The sequence below is a fragment of the Vicugna pacos genome, chromosome 30 (genome assembly GCF_048564905.1).
Source record: "Vicugna pacos chromosome 30, VicPac4, whole genome shotgun sequence".
Classification (NCBI taxonomy): Eukaryota; Metazoa; Chordata; class Mammalia; order Artiodactyla; family Camelidae; genus Vicugna; species Vicugna pacos.
In genome coordinates, this window is record NC_133016.1 from 24,408,090 (window position 1) to 24,429,690 (window position 21,601).

General features: G+C 38.1%; 2 protein-coding genes across 2 annotated transcripts in view; both read right to left on the bottom strand.

Moving 5' to 3' along the window:
* Window positions 1–5,725, bottom strand: part of LOC116278640 (rho GTPase-activating protein 20-like) — a 67,432-nt gene extending 61,707 nt beyond the window's left edge. The window contains exons 1-2 of the mRNA XM_072952329.1: window positions 5,608–5,725; window positions 1,438–1,520 (exon numbers count right to left, since the gene is read on the bottom strand). Of these exons, the coding sequence (XP_072808430.1) occupies window positions 1,438–1,517 (80 nt within the window). The 5' untranslated portion in view covers window positions 1,518–1,520; window positions 5,608–5,725. The remainder of the gene's footprint in view (window positions 1–1,437; window positions 1,521–5,607) is intronic.
* Window positions 5,726–6,949: 1,224 nt separating this feature from the next.
* Window positions 6,950–18,023, bottom strand: LOC140690493 (superkiller complex protein 3-like). The gene is made up of 6 exons (XM_072952331.1): window positions 17,973–18,023; window positions 15,543–15,671; window positions 13,651–13,772; window positions 11,708–11,866; window positions 7,172–7,353; window positions 6,950–6,986 (listed from the first exon to the last, which is right to left on the bottom strand). Exons 2-5 carry the CDS (start codon window positions 15,643–15,645, stop codon window positions 7,339–7,341), a joined length of 399 nt encoding a protein of 132 aa, XP_072808432.1. The 5' UTR covers window positions 15,646–15,671; window positions 17,973–18,023; the 3' UTR covers window positions 6,950–6,986; window positions 7,172–7,338.
* Between the last annotated feature and the right edge of the window lie 3,578 nt (window positions 18,024–21,601).

Consider the following 21,601-nt stretch of genomic DNA (forward strand, 5'->3'; position numbering starts at 1 on the left):
CTCAAAGGAGGGCAGAAAAGTCAGAAACTACTGTGCTAACTTACTAAATTCCTATTTTGACTTGGAAATGGAGTCACATGCTCATTCACTAATTCATCCGACAAATAATAACTGAATACCAGGTACCTACAAGCCTTTAATTACTAAATAACACCTTATAAAAATCCTAATCACATTTGCATAAACAAAGGTGTAAGAAGGACATACAAATGATTAATAGTGGTCACCCCTGGGGACAGAGAGTGTAGACTTTTACTTTTTTGTTTTATAACATCCACACAGTTTGTTTTACAAGAAATAAATATTATAATTCTATATTTTCTTAAAATTCTGTTTGAGTTTTTTTTGAGAGCATTCTTTAAAGAAAGGATTCTTCTGTAGCTTGTGGGAGTGGTTCTCTGCCCTGAGTGTATTACAATTCACTGTGAAGGGTTTTTAAACAAATATGCAGGTGTCTGGGTCTCACTGCAGAGTACGGACTTAGAAAGGTCTGGAAACCTCCAAACTAGATGACCTTTAAGGTCTTCACCAATCCTACCAGATTATGCTACTTGCAAATATTTTGTGCACCTTTAACACCCAAAATAGCTTTTTTTTTTTTGGACACGTATTAACCACCCGATACTGCACACAGTAAAGGCGTTATTCCTGTAAGTGAAAGTCCTGTTCTCTGGCACTAAGTACTCATCTTACTGACCTAGAGACACTCATAGGAAACAAGCTGAAGATTAAAACATACACAATTTCAACATAAACTTTATTTCCTGTGGTTATTTTGACACAAAACCCATCATATTTCACTATTTGTGAGGCAGGAATTTGGGGAACCGGCTCCAATGTGAGCACCGATTATTGCAGAGGTGATGGGGAGGCCGGAAGGCAGAGGGTCATAGTTGCAATATTGTCATATTGGTTCTCTTAACTCAAAACCACCCCAGTAAGTCACGTGTTGGCTTTTTCCCTAACCTGGCACTTCACCTCTCTCAGTCATTTTCAACCCTATTAGACCCAATGTCCCTTTGTTATATACACGTCTACACTTATCCATTCATTCCAATTCCTCCTTTTCTATCCTGAGACAAAATTCACAGCTATTTAACAGAATTTCAAAAGTGTATAAATATTTGTATATTCATGGATGACTGAAGCATTGTGCTGTACACCAGAAACTGACACAACATTGTAAACTGACTATACCTCAATTATAAAAAATAGGAAAAAAATCCTAATAGTTAATAAAGGAAAATGAAAGTAATTATGTATTTCATTATGTTTATGTTTCACATAAAGAATAGGCCTTATTAAATAACCTCAGAACAAAAGTCCTATTTTCTGTTAGTTAACAGAGAATTCTGGTCTTGATTAAAAACAAACCTCACACATTTAAAAAAACAATGCAGCACATGCCAAATGTGTAGCACAGAGCTCTGCACTTACTTGGTCCTCGGCCGTTTCTGCAGGGCTTTATCCAGGACGAGGGATGGGGCACTCCTCCTCCTTTCTGCTAGTGTTTTCATTTTCTGTTGAGGGGGAAAAAAATCACAGTGAAGACCACGAGGCTATAAAGCAAGTAAATGCCAGTTTTCAATACCAGTTCGCAATCTTATCACGGACATAAAATAATAACATCTAAACCAGGACAGCTAAGTGTCAAAAAGTGGTACAAGCAGTAAGTCTTTTTCATGGTCAGAGAATAAGAAGCTTAAATGTTGACCAGTGAATTTGGGAAAGAGCATCCCGACCATTAGGGTCAACTGTGGCTTCACTGCTCATGGCCCTACGCTGAGGACAGGACCGGATTGTCTCATTTCCTCTCCGAAATCTTATCAGAGTGATTCTGCTAGCTCTGCTTCACAGGCAGGGTGGGCCCCAAAGTGGGCTTCAAGGGAAAACAGAATTTGAAGAGATCAAGGAAAGGGAGAAAGAATGTAGTTAAAGCAAAAGATGGAGACTAGGTCTGTATACACTTCAAAGACTTTTAAATTTAAATGTTTACACATTTGGGAATTTACCAAATAGATATTTACCTGTAACTTTAAAAAAGTAACTTTTTCTTTCTTTTCTAAGTGGTATATAAGTACAGGATTAATTGGATAATTCAGATACTCTGTGCTTCAGAGGACCTAAAATTTGTGATAAATGGGGTTTTATTCAACTTGAATTATCCAGATAATTACTCCCAAAATTTTCAATGTTACATATCTGACACCTCTAGACAGAGTCTGAGGGCCTGCCACTGGAGTTGGATGTGTAGAACTTACAATATAGTCACAAACAGCCATGAGTGAAGTTCAGGCTGGGTCATGGAAGCATTCTTCCTGCTCCACCCTCTCTCCTTATCCTGGCCAGAGGTCTCACCCACCCACCACCTGAGGGCCTAGGCCAGCCATGCCTGGGACTGGATACTGCTCTTAAAACACACACACACACACACACACACACACACACACAAGACCAACTAGCTCAGTAGCAGTATCTCCTTATGTAATTTATAAGGGAACTGCTTCCTAGCTAGTAAAATAAAACCTAGATCCTAAGGAAGAGAGGAAGAACCATCCAGTGAGAAGGGGATACTGGACTTCCTTGGCCCATTTCATTGCCTCCAGATTTACCGTGCCCCGGGGATCTCACACAAGTTCCTGTTGTCACCAGTGCCATGGCCTCAGTGTTACTCTTTCCCCATTTCATCTTTTGGCCCACGTGTAGAAACTAAATGCCCAAACCTTCTTCATACAGCTCAGATAGCAACTGAAACAATTATATAAAACATTAATAATGGGCAGGAAACAAATGGGTGAGAAATGCAGAACACCATACTCAATCAGGACTTATTAACCATGAATTCGTTTCAGGGCAGGTTAGATTGTATAATTTTTTTTCACATGATACATATTTGGTGCCTCCCTTCTGAAGGGAAAGCCTGAAGTTTTCATCAGATTCCCAGAAGAATCTGTAATCCCTCTCAAGCCCAGTGATTCTGATAGACTGTTTTATATGTTACAGCTTATAAGCCTATAAGCCCCACTGCACTACTTCCATTAGTCACATCTCTAGGGAATGTACCTCTCAGGGATCTAATACTCTGTGGCCACTCTGGATGCAGAGGCTGCAGGATCTAGGGAAATATGGGAGACTAGTATTTGTACTGCAAGGTCCAGCAGCCTGTCTCCACATAAAGAGTCTCAACTTTGGAAGATCAGTTTTGATTTTACTAAAACAGGTGGCAGTTCATTCATATGCAGATTTTTCTGCAGGATTCTGTTCCACCTTCAGGTCTGGGTTTGATTCCTGCTCCTTATCCTGACTCCCTTTATTCAGGATCTATTTATCATGCTTTGAACTTTGAAATGCGCCCAATCCTTTAAGCTTGCCCTGGGCCCCCTGCCCTCTGTCTGTTCTGATCATGAGGGTCTGCCTAGCTACCTGAGCACAGGCCACAATCCCAGGCCTATCTCAGTAGTCTTACTTCTGCTGCTCTAACCCTCTGACACTGTCAGCAGATCCAAGCTCCTAAACTAGGTCTTCATTAATACATGATCTCTAATTCTGAGCTCCTTGACTTCCAGGTTTATAAAGAATTTGGAAAAGGTTCAAAAGATTACCATCAAAATGATTTCAAATGAGAGAAGTTAAAATGGTCTGAAATTCTTCATTTAGAAACAGTAATAATATACAAATTAATGCAGAGTTATAATACAGAGGATAGAAAGTATCTTTCAAAGAAAATAAGGCAAAAAGAAATGTGGCCAAACTGTAGACTGAGAATCCAGGTTGACCTTCGGTAGTGGTTCTCAGAGAAGTTCACACAAACTGTGAACTAAATTATGCACGTTAATTCCAGGGCCTCAGAAACCCCTAACATGGATTCTTCAGGGATCCGTGGATCCCCAAATTGAAACCTTCTGCTATAAGGAAAACTTTCTGAGAGTGATGGTTGTTAAGCATGAGAATGGATAAATCAAAGGGTGACAAATTTTCTTCTGTAAAGGTGCTTTTAAGATAGGAGCTTCCATGGAGACCTAGTGCAGAGGACCATTTGTGCATATATACATAGGGATTAGACGGTTTTCTTAGTTACAAAATTGTTAGATGTGTGAGGAGTCCAATGTGGAGTATGCCTACCTCATCTAGTGGACTCACACTTGAGAATGTATTTTTGGAAAAAAATGTTAAAAGCAAAATGAAACAGTTCTTCAACTTTGCTCCTGCTCTATAGGCAGTAAAATGCTGTCAAAAGACCAGACTGGCAACATCCATTTACTTTTTTTAAAAAGGAAAAGGAATAGATTGGATTGGTAACGAGACAACCCATTATGTTTTATAATGAAGGACAGCATTTTAGGACAATGGCTTAAGATATAAAGCAACCCATCATTTATTGGACAAGTACTACTTGATACATGAGCAAGCTCCTCTAACGCGCTCTCCCTTCACCAGTATGCCTAACTACCGTTAGTAAAAAAGGAAGAGATCTGTTCACGAATAATTTCATTTTTCCCAATTTCTTAAGTTTACAGGAATAAAAATGCTCTAAAAATGCTAATTACTGAACATTCAATTACCTTCCCAAATATAGCTCTAACCTAGTGAGTCCCTCTCCCCCCTATCCCTGCATCTCTGAAGGGGACAAGCAACAAGGACAAACCTCAGCCTCAATACATCAAAGGCTGAGCCGGCACTACAGCGATACATCGAGTTCACCAACACCTAGATGGCTTGGTGACATGGTCATGGTCCTTGGGAGCTCATACACTTCTGAACTCGGCGCACGGACGCATGGATCTCGCCGCTCTTCCACTGACCTGGAGCCCACCCGGATCCTGGTCGGAGGAGTCATGAAAGGCTGTAAGATTCTGACATCAGGGAGCCTCCGCGGTCCCTTAGGGCCCCAACGATATAAATACAATGCCTCAAGACATTTCTTAAGAAAGAGTTAGGTTATCCCTCGAATCCCAATTTGGTTCCACAGAAGCTGGAAGGGCACCAACAGGACACAGAGCAAAAATGGCCAAATATCAGAAGGTCTTGGGGGAGGGGAGGAGCGAGAGCAGGCAAGGCTAGAAACACTCAAATCAATCAATCGGAGAGACACCCAAGCGGCAGAGACCAGCCGCTTGCGGCCACGTGCACTTGCGGAGGGAAGGGTTCCAAGGAAACCCGACCCGATTCGAATGGGCACCCCGCACGGCGGGTGTGTTTATCGGCATGGTACGCTACAAGTTGTGGCCCGCGTCCCTCCCAGCTTTGACAGAGGTCAAGCGCGCCGTCCGCACGCCCACACTGACACCCGGCCCTCCCCAGCCCCGCCGAGCCCCGCCGGCCGGGACCAAGCGCAGGGCCAAGGCCCTCCACCACAGCCCTCACGACCCCCCGCTGCAGCCCACCGGCCCCACCCAGCCCGTTCCCAGGCCCTTCCGTGGCGCTGACCCTTAGCATCCCCAGCACACCTACGAGGCTGCTCACCGCCTGGGAGACGCGGAGTCCTTCCGGGAGCGCAGTGCGGGGCGCGCACCCCCTCCCTGACCCCCGCATATCGCGCGGAGCGGCCGCGCCGCGGGGTCCAGGTGAGAGGTTGAGCCCCGCGGGCGCCGCAGCGCGGCCGCCTACCTTACTCGGCGCGGTAGCCGCGCCCGGGAACACGCCGCCGGCCTGGACGACCTCGGAGCTGACCCGGTCAAGAAGCGGTGAGGGTCCGGGGGACTTCGGGCGGGGCGCCAAGAGCCGGCACCAGGAGGGGACGGGGAAAGGCATTGCCCAGCTCTCGGCCCTCGCCCCCGCCGGAGGCGGGAGCGAGGGCCGCGGCGGATGGGCTGCCGCGGGGTCCTCTGTGGAGCGAGTGAGACCAGGAGGTGCTGGGGGCGCCGCAGGCGTGAAGGCTGATAAGGCGGGAATGGTCTGGAACAAACGGCTCCGAACGCGAGCTTCGAACGTTAAACCCTGCGACGGCAGCGGCGGACGCAGAAGGCGCGCGCCGGCCATGGGGCCGCGGCGGCGGCGGCGGCGGCGGCGGCGGCGGGGTCCCGCTAGGCGTCCTCACCTTCGTGCTGGGGCCGCCCGCGATCCGAGACACTCCTGTCAGGGAAGAGGAGCGCCCCGGCTGCCCACCCCACCTCCAGCGTCTCCTGTTGGGGGGACATCGCTTCCAGGAAGAAGACCTTCAAGCAAGTCCCAGCCCAAGAGGAGGCTACGCGGTCCTGTCCACGGGACGGCGGCCAGACCTCCAAGGACGCGCAGCGCCGAGGCGGTCCGGCCGCCGCGCTCAGGCGGCGCGCGGGGCTCCGGGTGCGGGCCGCGCACCTCCCGTCGGGGCCATGCACCACCGCCCGCCTTCCGCAGCGCGGCTCCAGCCCATTGCGGCGGCGGCCGCCCTGCCTCAGGTCCGCCCCTCCGCGACGGGCGCCCCGCGCCGGGCCGCCCTCCTCCAGCCGCGGCCCTCCCCGCGACGGCCCGGCCTGCCACGCGCCTTTCTAGATAGAAATTATGACACCGGACACCAACTGACCTTCTCAGTCCGCGCCGCCGAGTGGGTCCGGTCCGAAGGGGCTCACTGGCCGGTGTCACTAACCGGGCCTCTAGCGCGCGGATGAGCGCCTCTCCCGCCGCCCACTCCACTCGCAACCTGACCCCATCCTTTCCCGCGATGCGCCCACGGGAAAGTCGCGGCGGCAGCCCGTGCATCAGCGCGGCCATGGCGACCTCAGCCCGAAGGGAGGAGTGCTGGTGATGCCTGTCTTGCATTCTACGTGCTGCAGAGGGGTCCCCCGCCCCCCTCCGCACCCTCGCACCGCCCCCTGACCAACCCGCGCCCGCCTCCCTGGAGCCAGAAAACACACAGATGTACACTTGGTGTACCTAGGATAGCAGAGACCCACCCCAGTACCAGCCAAAGAGGAGGTTGGAGCAAATACACCTGCTCTATGGATCAGCCACGCCTCGTCATTGCAGCACCTGACCGCACTGCACCCGCCTCAGGGGCACAGCCTAACCTAGAAACATGCATACTGTGAAACCAGGGCAGGAGAGGCCTCCCCCAGACAATGCCCTTGTGGAGATGGGAGCAGACTGATAGGATCACCAAAGGCAGTCCGCTCCAAGCGACATCCCTGTCACCTGAACACACCTCACCACCATCCCAGGACCTTGAAGACAAGGAGAATTAAATCCCGCAAACCTGGGGTAGCAGAGGCCGCCCCGAGGCCAGGAGAGGGGGAGATGGGAGGAAAATGACCAACTCGCCATGGCATCCCCGTTTGCTGCTGTGCCGCCTCCGCCTTTGCTGCTGACCTCTTCCAATGACCTCAGCACGCCCGCTCCTAGGAGCACGTTGACTTCAAAGCCTTAAATCCGGCGAACCTGGGGGATTTATGAAACAAAGGTTGATAGAAATGAAGGAGACAGATCCAGAAACAAAGTTAGAGATTTTAACATGCCTAACTCAGCAATGATGAAAGAAACAGACAAAAGAGTAAAGATACAGAAGATTTAAACATAATCAGCTTGCCTTAAATGACATATTTAGAAGACTACACTCAATAACTGCAAAATACATTCTTTGCAAATGTGTATGCAGCATTTATCAAATCTGACCTTACAATGGGTCATAAAACAAGTCTGAACACATTTCAAATAATTAAAATCACACAAAGTGCATTCTGATTAAGTGGAATTAAACTAGAAATGAGAAAACATTTCAAATGAATGATAATGAAAGCTTTACATAAAATCTTAAGCGGTGCATATATTGCAGAAAGATGAAAAATTTGTAAGTTTCTATGTCAAGAAGCTGGGGGTTGGGGGGACTAAATCCAAAGAAAGTTAAATAAGTAACAAAGAAATAAATAACATGTAAAGAAAGTATAATAAAATCAAAACGAAAAGCTGGTTCTTTGAAACGTTAATAAAATTGCTTGTTATCAAGACAACACAAAATTACCAGTATAAGAATGCAGAAGGGATAATTATTACAGATTTTACAAAAAAAAGAGGGTATGTTGAACAACTTTATGCTAATAAATTTGAAATAGAGTTGTGCTGAATAAATTCTTTGCAAGTCACTAATGTTAAAGAAACAGGAAATCTTCAGAGTTCTATGTCTATTTAAAAAATTTAATCTCAAATTTAAAAAGACACAAACTTTTCTATAAAGGAAATTCTTGGCCTGAATGGCTTCAATTATTAATTCTTCCAAACATCAAAGAAATAAATGTTACTCTTATACAAACTCTTTCAGAAAATAGAGAAAAAAGGAATAACACAGATACCAAAACCTAACAAGAACCTCAAGAGAAAGAAAAATTACAGCCCAATCTCTCTCATGAAAATAGGTACAAAAATTCTAAACAAAGAAATTAACAAATTGACTCTAGCAATGTATAATATGTCATGACCAAGTAGGGTTTCTTCTAAGAATGAAATGTTGATTTAACGTTTGAAAATCAATGCAATCTACCACATTAACAGAATAAAGAAAAGGAACCATTTTCATAGATGCTTCCTGCAAAACCCACTCATTCATAATAAAAAACAAATCTTTCTCGATAAACTCAGAATAGAAAAGAACTTCCTTAATCTGGAATATAAACTGGAAAGCCATGTAAAAATCTGATAGACAAATCTACAAAAACCTAAAGCAAATTTTATACTTAATCATGAAATTGTAAATTTCTACCTGAGGTAGAGAATAAAAGAAGAATGCTCCCTTATCAGTACTTCTGCTTAATATTGTATTCGAGGCTTTATACAGTGCAATATGGCAAGAAAAAATTAGCATAAAAATTTTGGAAAGAAAAAGTGAAACTTCATTATCCCAAAGCACATAATTGTGTATATAGAAAACCCAAAACCATTTCAAAAGAATAAGTGAATTTATTTAGCAAGGTTCCTGGAAGGTTAATATATAAAAACCAACTGTATTTCTACATGTTTGACACTAACATACAGAAAAAAATACTACTTGTAATAGAGCAAAAAAAATCGAGTTAGAAATAAATGTAACACAAAAATGTAAAAGACCTCTATATGAAAAACTGTAAAACACTGCTTAGAGAAATTTAAAACTTAAATAATGAGGACTATAAAACATTTCTGGATAGAGAAACTCAATAGCAATACTTTGTCAATTCTCTCCAAATTAAACTATAGATTCATGCAATTCCAAACAAGATCCCAGTAGGACTTTTGCTTTGTTGGAGAGGGGAGGGTAATTGACAATTTATATGTAAATGCAAGACCTGAACTGACTGAGACAAACTTGAAGGAAACCAAAAACCTGGAGCTCTTAATATTACCTCCACACATCGAAACTAATTATAAAGCTGTTAGCAAGAATAAACAAACAGATCCGTGAAAAAGAAGTAAAAGAACAGGGAGCCCTAAGTGACCCACACATACACAATCACCTGATTTGTATGACAAAAGCATCACTACAATCCAGTGGAGACATAACGCTCTTTTCAAAGGATGGTATTAGGACAATTACAGGTTCACACGAAAAAAAAAAATGAACCCTGACCCTGTAACATTCACAAAAATTAATCCAGGATGAACTATAGATTTACATGTGAAAGGTAAAACTATTGTTTCTAAAGAAAAACAGAACAGTATCTTCATGAACTTGAAGTTAAGCAGGGTTCTTAAATAGAATGCCTCAAGAAAGCATTAACCATTTAAAAATGATAAACTAGATTTCATTAAGAACTACTTATCAAAAAGTAGTATTAAGAAAGTGTTAAGCCAAGGCACAGATGTGAGAAAATGCCTGCAACAGAGACATCCAAAACTGTGCTGTACCCAGAAAATATAACAAATTCCAACAATTCAGTAAGAAAACAACCCATGAAAAACTGCACTAAGGAAAAAATACTCTAAAAAGAGGATATCCAAAGGTTCAATAAGTATACGAATAGAGGCTCAACAGCATTTGTCATCAGGTAAATTCAAGTTAAAACCACCACGAGATACTGCTACCCACACATTCACTGAAAAGGGAGAACAATAACCACCATCTAGGAATACCAGCAATTCAGCTGCTCATAATTTGCTGGTGGGAACTTAAGTTGGACAATCACTTTAAAAAACCATGTGACGGGACCAATAAAAGTAAATATACACATACTCTATCTCTCACCAGAAGACATATTCCAGGATGGACTCAGCAGCATTAATCATAATAGCCAAAACCTGGAAACACAGTGAACTCTTGAACAACACAGATACTGTATCTATAGTTCCAAGGCTTCAACCAATCATAGACCGTACAGTACTACAGTATTTACTGTCGAAAAATATCCATGTGCAGGTGGACCTGTGCAGTTCAAACGTGTGACGTTCAAGGGTCAAGTGGAATCCAAATGTCCATCAACAGTAAAAGAGATATTTTACAGTATAGTCATAAAAATAAATGAAAAAACCTATGGCTATATGAAACAACTAAATGAATTTCACAGAGGTGATGCTGAATGAAACTAATCAGATACAACAGGATACTCCATTTATATCAAGTTCAAAAACAGGCAAAATTAGATAGAAGTGATAGAAGTCAGAATAGTGGTTCCCTTTGATTTTTATTTTTTTGAGGTGGGAGAGATTACAAAGGCAGTGGCACAGAGGAGACAGCTAAGCTGTGGGAAATATTCTGATATAAAGGTAGTGGTTAAAAAGGTACATACATATGTAATGAGTGGTACTTTTAAGATTTTTACACTCTATTCATTGTGAATTATATCATAGTATAAAAGAAAACTTACACCCTATCTCTTAAGACTTTACTCACTGTATAATTTATCCTTTCAATTTTCCCTTTTAGTTTGACAAGATGTTTCTCCTCTTGATAAAGAATACGAGATCATCAATATCCAGTTGACCTCAGAATTAAAGTATCTTAACCCTCATATGGCAGATTTATTCTGAGGGAAAAAAGCAACATCTTTCTTCAAGAATTAAAGTAAAAAGGAGGCTTAGCTTGCATAATCCAACTATTTTATACCATTACATAACCTTTTTAAGCAGCAATCAAAATGTTGAAATAACAAAAGAGGTAAATGAAGAACAAAGTGTTGTAAAATAAGCTTCTGTAAAATCTATATCAAAAAGCCCCTTTCATACTGTCTCTGGAAGACAGAAAGAACTATGACAAATTGAATAAAATAATTACATACTTTTTGTATTTTAGTATCAGTAAGAATAAAGTACACAGTGATCATTATGTATTTGTCATTGTGGATAACCAGAGTCAGCTGAAAGGGCAGACAGTCTATTGACTCAGGAATCAATCCTGAAAATATTTCTAAAGGCATTAAAAACCCATTAAAATCTTGGATATACGTTACCTATAAAGTGACTTAAAAAAAACTACACACACTGCACCTAAAGGTAGAGTTAAACACCATTATGGTAACCTTATTATAAAATCTTAACACTTAGCTCTCTTACATTAAACCTCCTGTAAAAGACAGTATTTTCAACACTGTTTTAAATGGAGGAAATTTATAATCAACCATTTTAAAATCTTTGAAGCAGTGTAGCAGTAGGTCCTAAATGAGTATTCAACTTCTTTAGTTTCTCTAATCACAATACCCTTTAAATCTTGAAAATGAGAAATATATGGTGAGTATAAGGGCACGACAAAGAAAATGGAGCATACCCTGACCTCATTTGATACCAAGAAGCATTTTAATTAAGGACTTACATTAAAAAAGAGGGAATTTACCTGCCAAGCTGGAACAGAGGTTGAGTTGGACATGACTGTTTTCTGCAGCTCTTCAAGGACAGCATCTGGGAGAGGTTTTTGTGACTCCAGGAGTGGTTTACATTGAACTTGTCTCAAAAGTAAGATAACAGCTGGCTGATCAGGGTTACTTTTTAAATTCTAAAAATTAAATACCAAACAGAAATACATCAGATAGGTTCTTAAATGTTAAATGTAAAAGGCAATTAAGCTATTCTCCATACTAAAAACAAAAACACCTGAATTTAACCTTTCCTTATTAAAAACATAAACAACAGCCAATGTAAAACAAATAGAACATCTTGGGAATATCAAACTCTACATTTAAATAAACTCTAAAATGAATAATGCTATTACTGTAGTGTATGAGTCATTAATCTTAGATTTAGCATGTCCCTTTGACTTGGTTTATTCTTAGGTGACATCCTAAAAAAATTAGATTCCAAATGTAAACAGCTGAACTAAGAAAATACAAAATTAACAGTGAAGGCTAATATTATTCCATATTGGAAGAAAGTATAATATGTAAGAAGGAAAGAGCTATAAATCTTTTCCTTTCTCAACCTTTTTAACAAAGAGACTCATTATATGTCCTTCCTCCAGGCGCAGACTTCTTACATACTGGGAGTAAGACAATTGATCCATTTGTACATTTCCCTAAGCCATTTATTTATACTTTAAAACATAAATATACACACACATAAATGTATTATATGTGTAGAAATATATTATGTATGTATGTTGTACACGTGTATATGTGTATATATACATACAAATACACATACAAGAAGAAGGTGAAGTCCTTCCACTATTGTTTTAAACAATTCTTTAGTTATTGCTTGTCTCTCAATAACACACTTAGCTACTTTCTATTATTAGGTCATAGTCCTAAATGTATATATTTCTGAAATGTTTGTGATTGCTTTCTTTTAAGTAAGAGACTGGAACATTAAAGTAATGAGGAAAGGTTCATAAAATTATCCCTTATTCTGTTAGAGAGAGCATGAAGCAATTGTCAATTTAAGCTTACTAAACACTCCCTGTATTATACTAACCTATCCTGAACTTAGATGGAATTTCTTAAATAAATAAAAGAGAAAATGTATTACTCTGCTTTTCAGAGAATTCAAGGACCAAAGAGATCTTCAAAGATCCATTCTTCTTTCTCTGTAAAATTTATACTGATTTTTCCAGAAAAAAAAATTCTAGAAAGACAATGCAATCTCCCTGGTAAGCATTTATGAGAAAAGATGATTTCAGGAAAAGTGGTATTTAAAACTCTCTTTATCCATTAAATTATTTTTGAGTAGATTTATGAGGCTGATTTGCTTATTCAATAAATATAGTAAATACTATGTGTTAGGCAAGGTATAAGAATTTACTCACAGAGCCTACAATCCAGGTAGGTAAAATTAACTGCTCAATAATTCCATTCACCCAGTTAACAATCAACATAATCATTCTATGTGGTTCAGAATTTTCGAAAAATGCAAGGATGCTGGAAACCATTACATTCTGAAGAAAGTAACCAGAAATCAAAAGAAAATACTGCTTCTACATGGTACAAAAAAACCAAAAAAGTTAAAACCTTAAGTCTTAAAAGTCAGACAAATGAGAGCTCAAACAGCAACTCTTATCAATTTCTACCTGTGAACTCTTGTACAAATCACCTACCCTCTTTAAGCCTTAGTTTTCTTATTTGGAAAAATGGGGATAAACACCTATGTCATAGGATTGTGAAGTTCAAATACAAACTGTTAGCTGTATCGACTGGCTTATACGTAAGCACTCAGTAAATACTGGGTACACCATCATCATCACCACTACCACCATCACCAAAAGCTTTTTAAATAAGGTGTACTCTATTTTTGAAGTTATTTTCCAAGTAGGGTAAGAATCCATGAATCTCAATTTCATAACAAGACCTTTGTGCAGAGGGCTTCGGCTTCAGATATTCTTCCTGTGTCTATTAGGCCAGTGACAGCTTGGGAGAGAGACCACTTTTCAAGAGATTGGTTGTAATTTTCAAGGAATTCTTTATCTTTAACTGTAAACAAGAAATGTCAATGTTACTTTCTTCTGCAATTTATAACGTGTTCTGAGAGGAGTAATTAGTTACTAAGGGGTATTATAATTAAACTTATCATACATATATAGTTCTTAAAACCTACACATATCACGGGAATACCATAGACTATCCTGACATGAGACAGGTTTCTGAAAAGTTTCATAGTATGGATATTTGTGGCTGAATAACTTAAGACTTTATACACTTGTGACTAACATAAAGTATCACTGCGATCTTCAGTAAAACTGAAAACAATTCATTGAAAAAAATTAAAGAGTCATTGCAATATAATGGATATACGATAAAACGCACATTCACACATATTCAAACTGTAAATCTGATGACTTCTGACATAAGTATACATTCATGAACCATCACTACTATCAAGATAATGAACATACTCATCATCATGAAAAGTTTCCTCCAATCCCTTTATAATCACTTCTGTCCCCCATCCCACCTCTCCTCTTTCCCTCTGTCCCCAGGAATCTACTAATTGTTTTCAGTCACAATAGATCAGTTTACATTCTAAAATTTCATATAAATGGAATTATAAAGTATAAACTCATTGGTATCTTTCATAGCAGTTAATATGGTAAGTTACATTCATTTTCAAATATTAAAGCAAACTTGCATTCCTAGGATAATCCCCACTTGATTATGATATATTATCTTTTTTGACATGTTATTAGATTTGAATTGCTAAAATTTGGTTATAAATTTCTGTATCTGTTTATTTAACTTGATCTCTGTATTCTATGTATTTAACTTGATTATTGATATGGTTGGGTTTAATTAACTCTACTGTTTTGTTTTCTCTTTATCTATTCTTTGTTCCCTTTTCCTCCTTTTTGGGATTATTTTTTATATCCCATTTTTTTCTATTTTGGTGACTTATTAAGTGATAACTTTTTTTAGTGTCTGCTTTAAAGTTTAGAGTATTCATCTTTACCCTGTCACAGTCTACTTTTAAGTATACTCAGCCCTCTGTATATACGTATGTGAAACCCGTGGATACTGAGAGCCAACTGTATTATATCATTTTATTTAAGGGACTTGCACATCTGCAGATTTTGGCATCCGAGGGGGTCATGGAACCCATCCCCCACAGATAACAAGGAATGACTATAATATTAAACCACTTCACTTATAGTATAAAAACTTTACAACAAAATACTTCCATTTCCCCTTCTCGGTCTTTATGCTATTACTGTCATATGTGCTTTAAATAGTCAATTACATTTTCTTGGGGGGGTGATATTAAGTTTATTTTTATCTATTTATTTATGTAATGGTACTAGGGATCGAACCCAGGAACTTGTGCATGCTAAGCACAAACCCTGCCACTGAGCTGTACCTTCCCACAAGTCAATTACTTTTTAAAGAGATTTCTATCATGTGTCATTTATGGTTCTGTTTCTATTGGTTGATTCTTCTCTTCATTGTGGGTGTTATTTTTCTGCTTGTCTGTATGTATATTAAGTTTTAGCTGGATACTGGACATCGTGAAAGTCACCTTGTTGAATGCTGGATATTTCTGTATTCCTATAATGTTCTTGAACTTTATTTGGTATGCAGGTAAGCTTTTTCAAAATGATTTGATCTTTTCAAGGCTTGTTCTTAAGCTTTGTTAGAAGAGCATGTAACAGCTTTTAGCATAGGGCTAATTATGCCTGCTACCTTTTGGCAATATCCTTCTGAGTACTCTACCCTCAATTTACCATGTATTAAATGCTCTTTTAAACTTACTGGAGGCAGAAATAGCAGAAAACAGTGCTAAGTATAAGTCCATCCTCTTTGGCTGAGTGTTGCTCACTAGAGCCAGTTTATTATCAGCATAACAGGCTGCCATTAGCCCGGCCCAAACAGCAGGATCACCTAAACACAGGAAATATAGTTTGAAGGCTTGTTAATATCAATACCTTGCTATAAAACTACCAAAAATGAAAGTAAGACTTTATAAATATCAAATTAATTAATTAATTAAATTAAAGAGTCCCTCCAGAAAAATTTCATTTTCTAAAGAAAAACTAATTCATACTTTTTCCAGAAGCCACATTACTATATTCACCCTTCAAGATTTGTCATTTTTTTCCAAACACATCAGAAAATGAGAAATACCCTATTAAGCTCTTCTTCCATCACTGGTTACCTCACTTGCCTTGACTAGCGTGCTACTGTGAGAAGGTCAATTATATTCACTTTCACTGAACACTAAGGGCTACTCTCAAAGAGACATCTGCGTTCATCATTTAGTCCCTGTATTAAAAGGCTCAGTCATAGGAAAAGCAAGGTAACACAATTTCTCAGTTCTTAAGAAAAGTTTGAGTCAAAGGAAAAGCTCAAGACAACTCCATTTTACTTATGTTCTAAGAGTCAAGCATGAAAGTCACTTTATCATTGCAAGTGAAGCAATTAAATGAGTATATATCTCTTCATTCATTTGCTCTTTTCCTCCTTCCTTCACATCTTGATAGTAGCTTCAGGAGAAAAGGGAAAGCCTGGTATCAGTGGGTTGAGGATGTAATAACAGAGATCATGAGTATAGACTCCTCCTTTCATCAAAGTTAGTTGTGAAAAGAAGAAGGGGATTGGGATTTGGAACTTAGGTGCTTTTTCTTATTTGTTTGATCTTTTATTTCATAAATCATATTTTGCAGGTTAATATTTACGTGGTTAATATTTTAGTGCTGCTTCCTTAAAAAATGGGTAATTTTTAAATCCCACAAGGGGTGCTGATTAACAATACAGTCACTTAAACATAGGTTTTTGCTCTAGTTTTATCTTTTTTTCTTACCTAACTGTCCCATCCAATATATATCTCCTATCAGATGTTTAAAATATATATCTGTTTCATTTATAGATGGTCAGTATTACTGCTAATTGTACAAAAATCATTAGAAATCTTATGCAGATGAAAAATTTTATAAAAATTAAATATATACCTTCATATTACAAAAGAATTTCTGCCCAGATGATGACTACCTTAGTTTAAATAACGTAAGATATAATCAAATCCAGAAAAAGGACCATTTCCTAGAATTTATGATGAGATCTGATTACTATATCATGAAAGGCATATGACTGAGTCTTAGATTAGGGTTTTAGGTCTAACAATGCCACTAAAAAACTGTGCAGTAGCTTTTCCATTGGGACTCATATTTCTATAAAATAAGGCATCTGAATTAAATGATGGCTCAGGTGCCCCCAGGTCTAAAATCCTATAATTGCAACTGAATTAGACTCAACTTCTGAATATTGACCTATTTCTAAGATTAAGTGAACAATTCATTTAAGGATCTTAGGGTATTCTATAGCTTAGATTTTGGGAGGGGGACTGACATTAGCTGCAGCAATTTCTTGCTATAATTCAAAAGAATTGCTATTTTCATTAACTCTCCTATAGACGATTAGTAACTCAAATTCTCTATGAAAGAAAGTGATAATGTAAATATTATTTATATATATATATATACACACATACACATATACACATGCATAAAGTAGAAACCCCAAATTTTTAATATAGTTTCTTAAAAAATACCTTTTAATAAAACAGAAGCACTAATCTAACAGAAACTGGATTTCTTTCCATCAGTTTTAAATTATTGGAATTATATTTAAACTTCTGAAACAACTGTACTTTGTTTAACTAAAGGTCTACAAAGGCTAGGTGTACAGCTACTACACATAACTACAATTACATTCTCTTTCACTGGATTCCAAAAACAAGTCTCAAACAAGCACTCATCTTCATTAATCAGTTCCTGCTTTAAGTTTCTTATATGATGACTCTGTTTCTTTGTGTATGAATTTTTCCAAATATGGGAAAATCAGAGAAGATGATTAAAGAAGATCTCATCTGGGCAATCTCACCTCTCTAAAGTATATGCCACTTACACAATCAAAAGTTAACAGATCTTCTGTCATTCTAGATCCACAGTAAAAATTCTTAAGAGTGATTCTATACCTAATACTTGCTTAAGAACACCTTTAAAAATCAGAAATCCACCCAATATATAGCACAGACAAAACCAAATGTTTAGGGTTTCTTTTTGTTCTATTTCAAAAATGAAAGAGAGAATAAACAGCAAGACAATGGTCTGTTTACTTGTTTTATAGAATAATCTCTGAAGTGTAGTTCAGATCTTTACCATTTATTGTAAAGGTAGCATTTACCTGTTCTTTGTACAATGTGTTTCCCCAGTCGGTGGCCAAAAGCAATAATATTCTGATTTAACTAAAGTCTGAAGTGCTCTGGTGGAATATATTGTTTATAGTTATATATCACATTAAAAACAAAATTATGTAAAAATACATCCCGTAATCCTACTTTGCTAAATATTCCAGTCCTCTAAAGTACTCCTCCAGTGGTGGTGATGGAAGCACGCTGATGCAGTCCAAATGAAGTTCCTCGGTACCTTTTGTGACCAATGGCATACAAGTGACTCATCTGGTTGCAATTAAAGACAGGCTAGTCCAGTGAGACCAGCACCTCGGCAGTTCTAGCAGTTACCACAGAAGACATTGCTTCACTCTTCAAGGAGCTAATCACACGTAAAAATAACTAAATTATGTTTATTAAATAACTTAGTAGCTATAGATAAATCTCATTAAACAAGACTGATAGAAAACAAATAAAACTACTTCTTGAAAATGTATAATTCAGATTTTCAATAATGGGTAATAAAGTATTTCTAAACAGATAACCCTTTGAGCCTACTTCAATAGCTTATTATCTCTTAATTATGAGAATTACTATCTGATATTAGATACTAGATGTAAAATAAAAATTATCTGAATGGAGATAATCAAATCATATGCAAAATCTTAAAATATTTTAAAATCCCTTTATTTCATAAAAATACAAACTTTGCCTCTATAAGTCACAAATGCAAGATTGACAGAGTCCTAAATAATGAAATAGATTATATTATATTCACCTGGAGAAAGGAGAGCTGCCTTTTGAATGGTCTTTAGTGCAGTATTTTTTTCATTTTCTGCTGAATTGTTTCCCATAGCCAACTGATTGCCTGCAGTGTACAGTAACGCCTTCTACATAAGAGAAAGGAAGGATGTTAACCAATTCTCTCTATAGTTTCCTGACTTTCAAAGTGACTTTAAAAGTAGGACTATATTGGATATGATGTGACCCTAAGCCTAGGAAGAAAAATTACTCTTTCATCAATAATACTATTTAATGAGAAGAACACTTCGTTTGAACAGGGGCAAACTAACCTTTCCATGATTTGAGTCCAGGATATGAGCCACGATTCCTGCTACTGCTCCTCCCTATAATAGTAAACAAATGATTATTTAGATAAATGCATAAACTTTCACAAAAAGTGAAAACAGACTGATAAATCTTTACATTAAATCATTTGAAAGGTTTGCTTTTATCACATTCATAATCCCTAACTTCTTAAGTACCAACTTATTACTGCTTTAAAAAAAAGGTTAATATTTTTATAAAAGAAAAACCGTTTTCTACTATGATCATTTCAACTCTGTTCTTTTAAATTATTCATTAAAGATCCAAAAGTTACATGATTTTACAGTGGTAACAAATATATAATTTTCTAACAATATACAAGAGTGTGAAACAAAGACTGAATGAAAAAAAAAAAACAGAAACCACAAAACTTATTGTAAGAAAAATATGGCTTCACTCCATGAAAAACAGTATTTTTAAAATGTCCACAGTCCCTAGTAGAATGAATAACTAAAGTTCAGAGCATCATGAAGCTTGTCACTGCTTTAATAATCAACTCAATATTAAAAATAAGGAAAATATATACAGCATTGTGGTTTTCATAAATTTGATTTGAAATCCTTAATTTTTAAAAATTCCACTAGACATTTTACCTAGAAAAGTGAATTATAAGAATTATTTCATTGTAAATTAGAAGTATCCTATATTCTTTATCTCATAAGTGTATCAGAAATGTTTTCAAAACCATATTTAGCATATAAAGAATGCTAAAAATAAAAAATTTTTAAATGTCAATATAAAGCGAATAGAAGATGGATTAAAAAGAAGAAAGACAACACAGCAGAGCAGGAGGATTCAAGAGTTAGATCTGAGATAAACCATCACCACATCTACTAACTGTGATTTTGCTCAAGTTATTTAATCTCTGTGTCTCAAGTGTCCTCCTCTATGGACATGAATTGCATCTACTTCATATTAAATGACAAAATATATAAAAATACCTAGCATAATACATAATAAGTACTTTATTCCAGTGTCTAATAATCATGGTCTTTTCTGTGAACAAACTTATTCACTGAAAAGAACTAAAAATGTAGGAAAAAACTATGCTACTCAAAGTGTGACCTGTACACCAGCACAACTGACATTCTCCAGGAGGTTGTTAGCAATGCAGAATATCAGGCCCCACCCCTGACCTGAATTAGAATCTGCATTTTAACAAAATTATCAGGTGATTTCATTTGCACATTTAAGTTTAAGCACTGGGATAAAATATAAAAAGCATGTATTCTTAAAAGCACTAGAAAGCTGACAAGATATTAAGGAGCCAAAACTAAAAAGGAAAACTGGAATTCACAGAGGTAAGTGAAGGGAGGCAGTTCTGCATTTGCAGATCCTAACAAATTTTAATTTTCAGGCTGAAGGACTTGCGGGCTAGTGGGACAGAAATCAGAGCCCAGGCAGGGCTCACACAAGGAAGGAGTATATAGGAAATTCATATCAAAATAAGCTAAGATACTTGACCCCCCAATCAAGGCGCTATACACTCAGATTAAAAGTGAATCAAAAGTAAACTAGGATTCAAATGACCTTGAAACCCAGGCACACAGCAACCTGCTTGGTCCAGAAACCTCAAGCTATATACCTTTTTTAAGGTGGTTCCTGATTGGTGAAGCTCACAAACACCTGGTAGAAAAAAGTACAATTTCTTTCTGTAGAAATATACCTCAATTCTAGGCCTCAAATTATTACCACAAAAAAAATCTACAAGCTCACCCAGTCAGGCAAACCAAGAAACAAAGCTAGTATGAAAACCAGTAGAAATAATAAACAAAAAAAGATGCACACAGACTTAAGGCACTGGAATTATTAGACGTAATAAGTGTTCAAAACATATTAGCTACGACCATAATGTTTACCGGCTACTTATGTAAACTATGAATGGACATATTACACACAGAAAGAGGTTAACAAAATACTTTATAGACTCCTGAAAATATCTGGCTGTTATGAACTAAAATACAGTGAAAATCCCTTTTATAGAACATCAGTGACTTCATGTTTACACTCACATTTTCAGATAATTCGCAGTGTTCCAGTGCTTATTTTCTTACCTTCAAGAAGCTTTTAAGTAAAATTATCTTTTGGGATTCAGAGACACAACAGCTAATGCTTACTAAATGGCAGCATTACAAGCATAATATTATCACATAGCCATTAACATGTTCAAAAAAGTCCACCTCCTTCTCTCCATTTTCTGTAACACCCAGAGCAGTACGATAGCACATGGAAGAAACTCAGTGTACTACTGATAGAAAACTTCGTTAAGGAATAGAATTCCCTTGCTATATTAGTTAATTATTTTCCAGAATGCTAATGCTAATACTTTAAAATTATATTATTTACCCCATCACAAGTTATTTTATCTTTCTGTCAGAATTCAGGACAGAAAGATACTCACTTTTGCATTTCGTTGAGCACGCTGGGCAACCACTCGGGACAACAGAGACCAAAGAGCAGGGTCAGCTGGGTTACTATAAAGATGATAAAAAAAAATAGAGGGCTTAGAGATGTTACTTTAATAACAAAAAATCAA

Excerpts from the sequence above, each read along its gene's own strand:
- LOC140690493 (XM_072952331.1), bottom strand. The coding sequence starts at position 15,645 with ATGGCAGCCTGTTATGCTGATAATAAACTGGCTCTAGTGAGCAACACT. Across the intron at positions 13,773-15,542 it reads TTCTGCTATTTCTGCCTCCA|TTAAAGATAAAGAATTCCTT; the intron begins GTAAGTTTAAAA and ends TCTTGTTTACAG. Across the intron at positions 11,867-13,650 it reads CCGAAGCCCTCTGCACAAAG|AATTTAAAAAGTAACCCTGA; the intron begins GTCTTGTTATGA and ends TTTAATTTTTAG.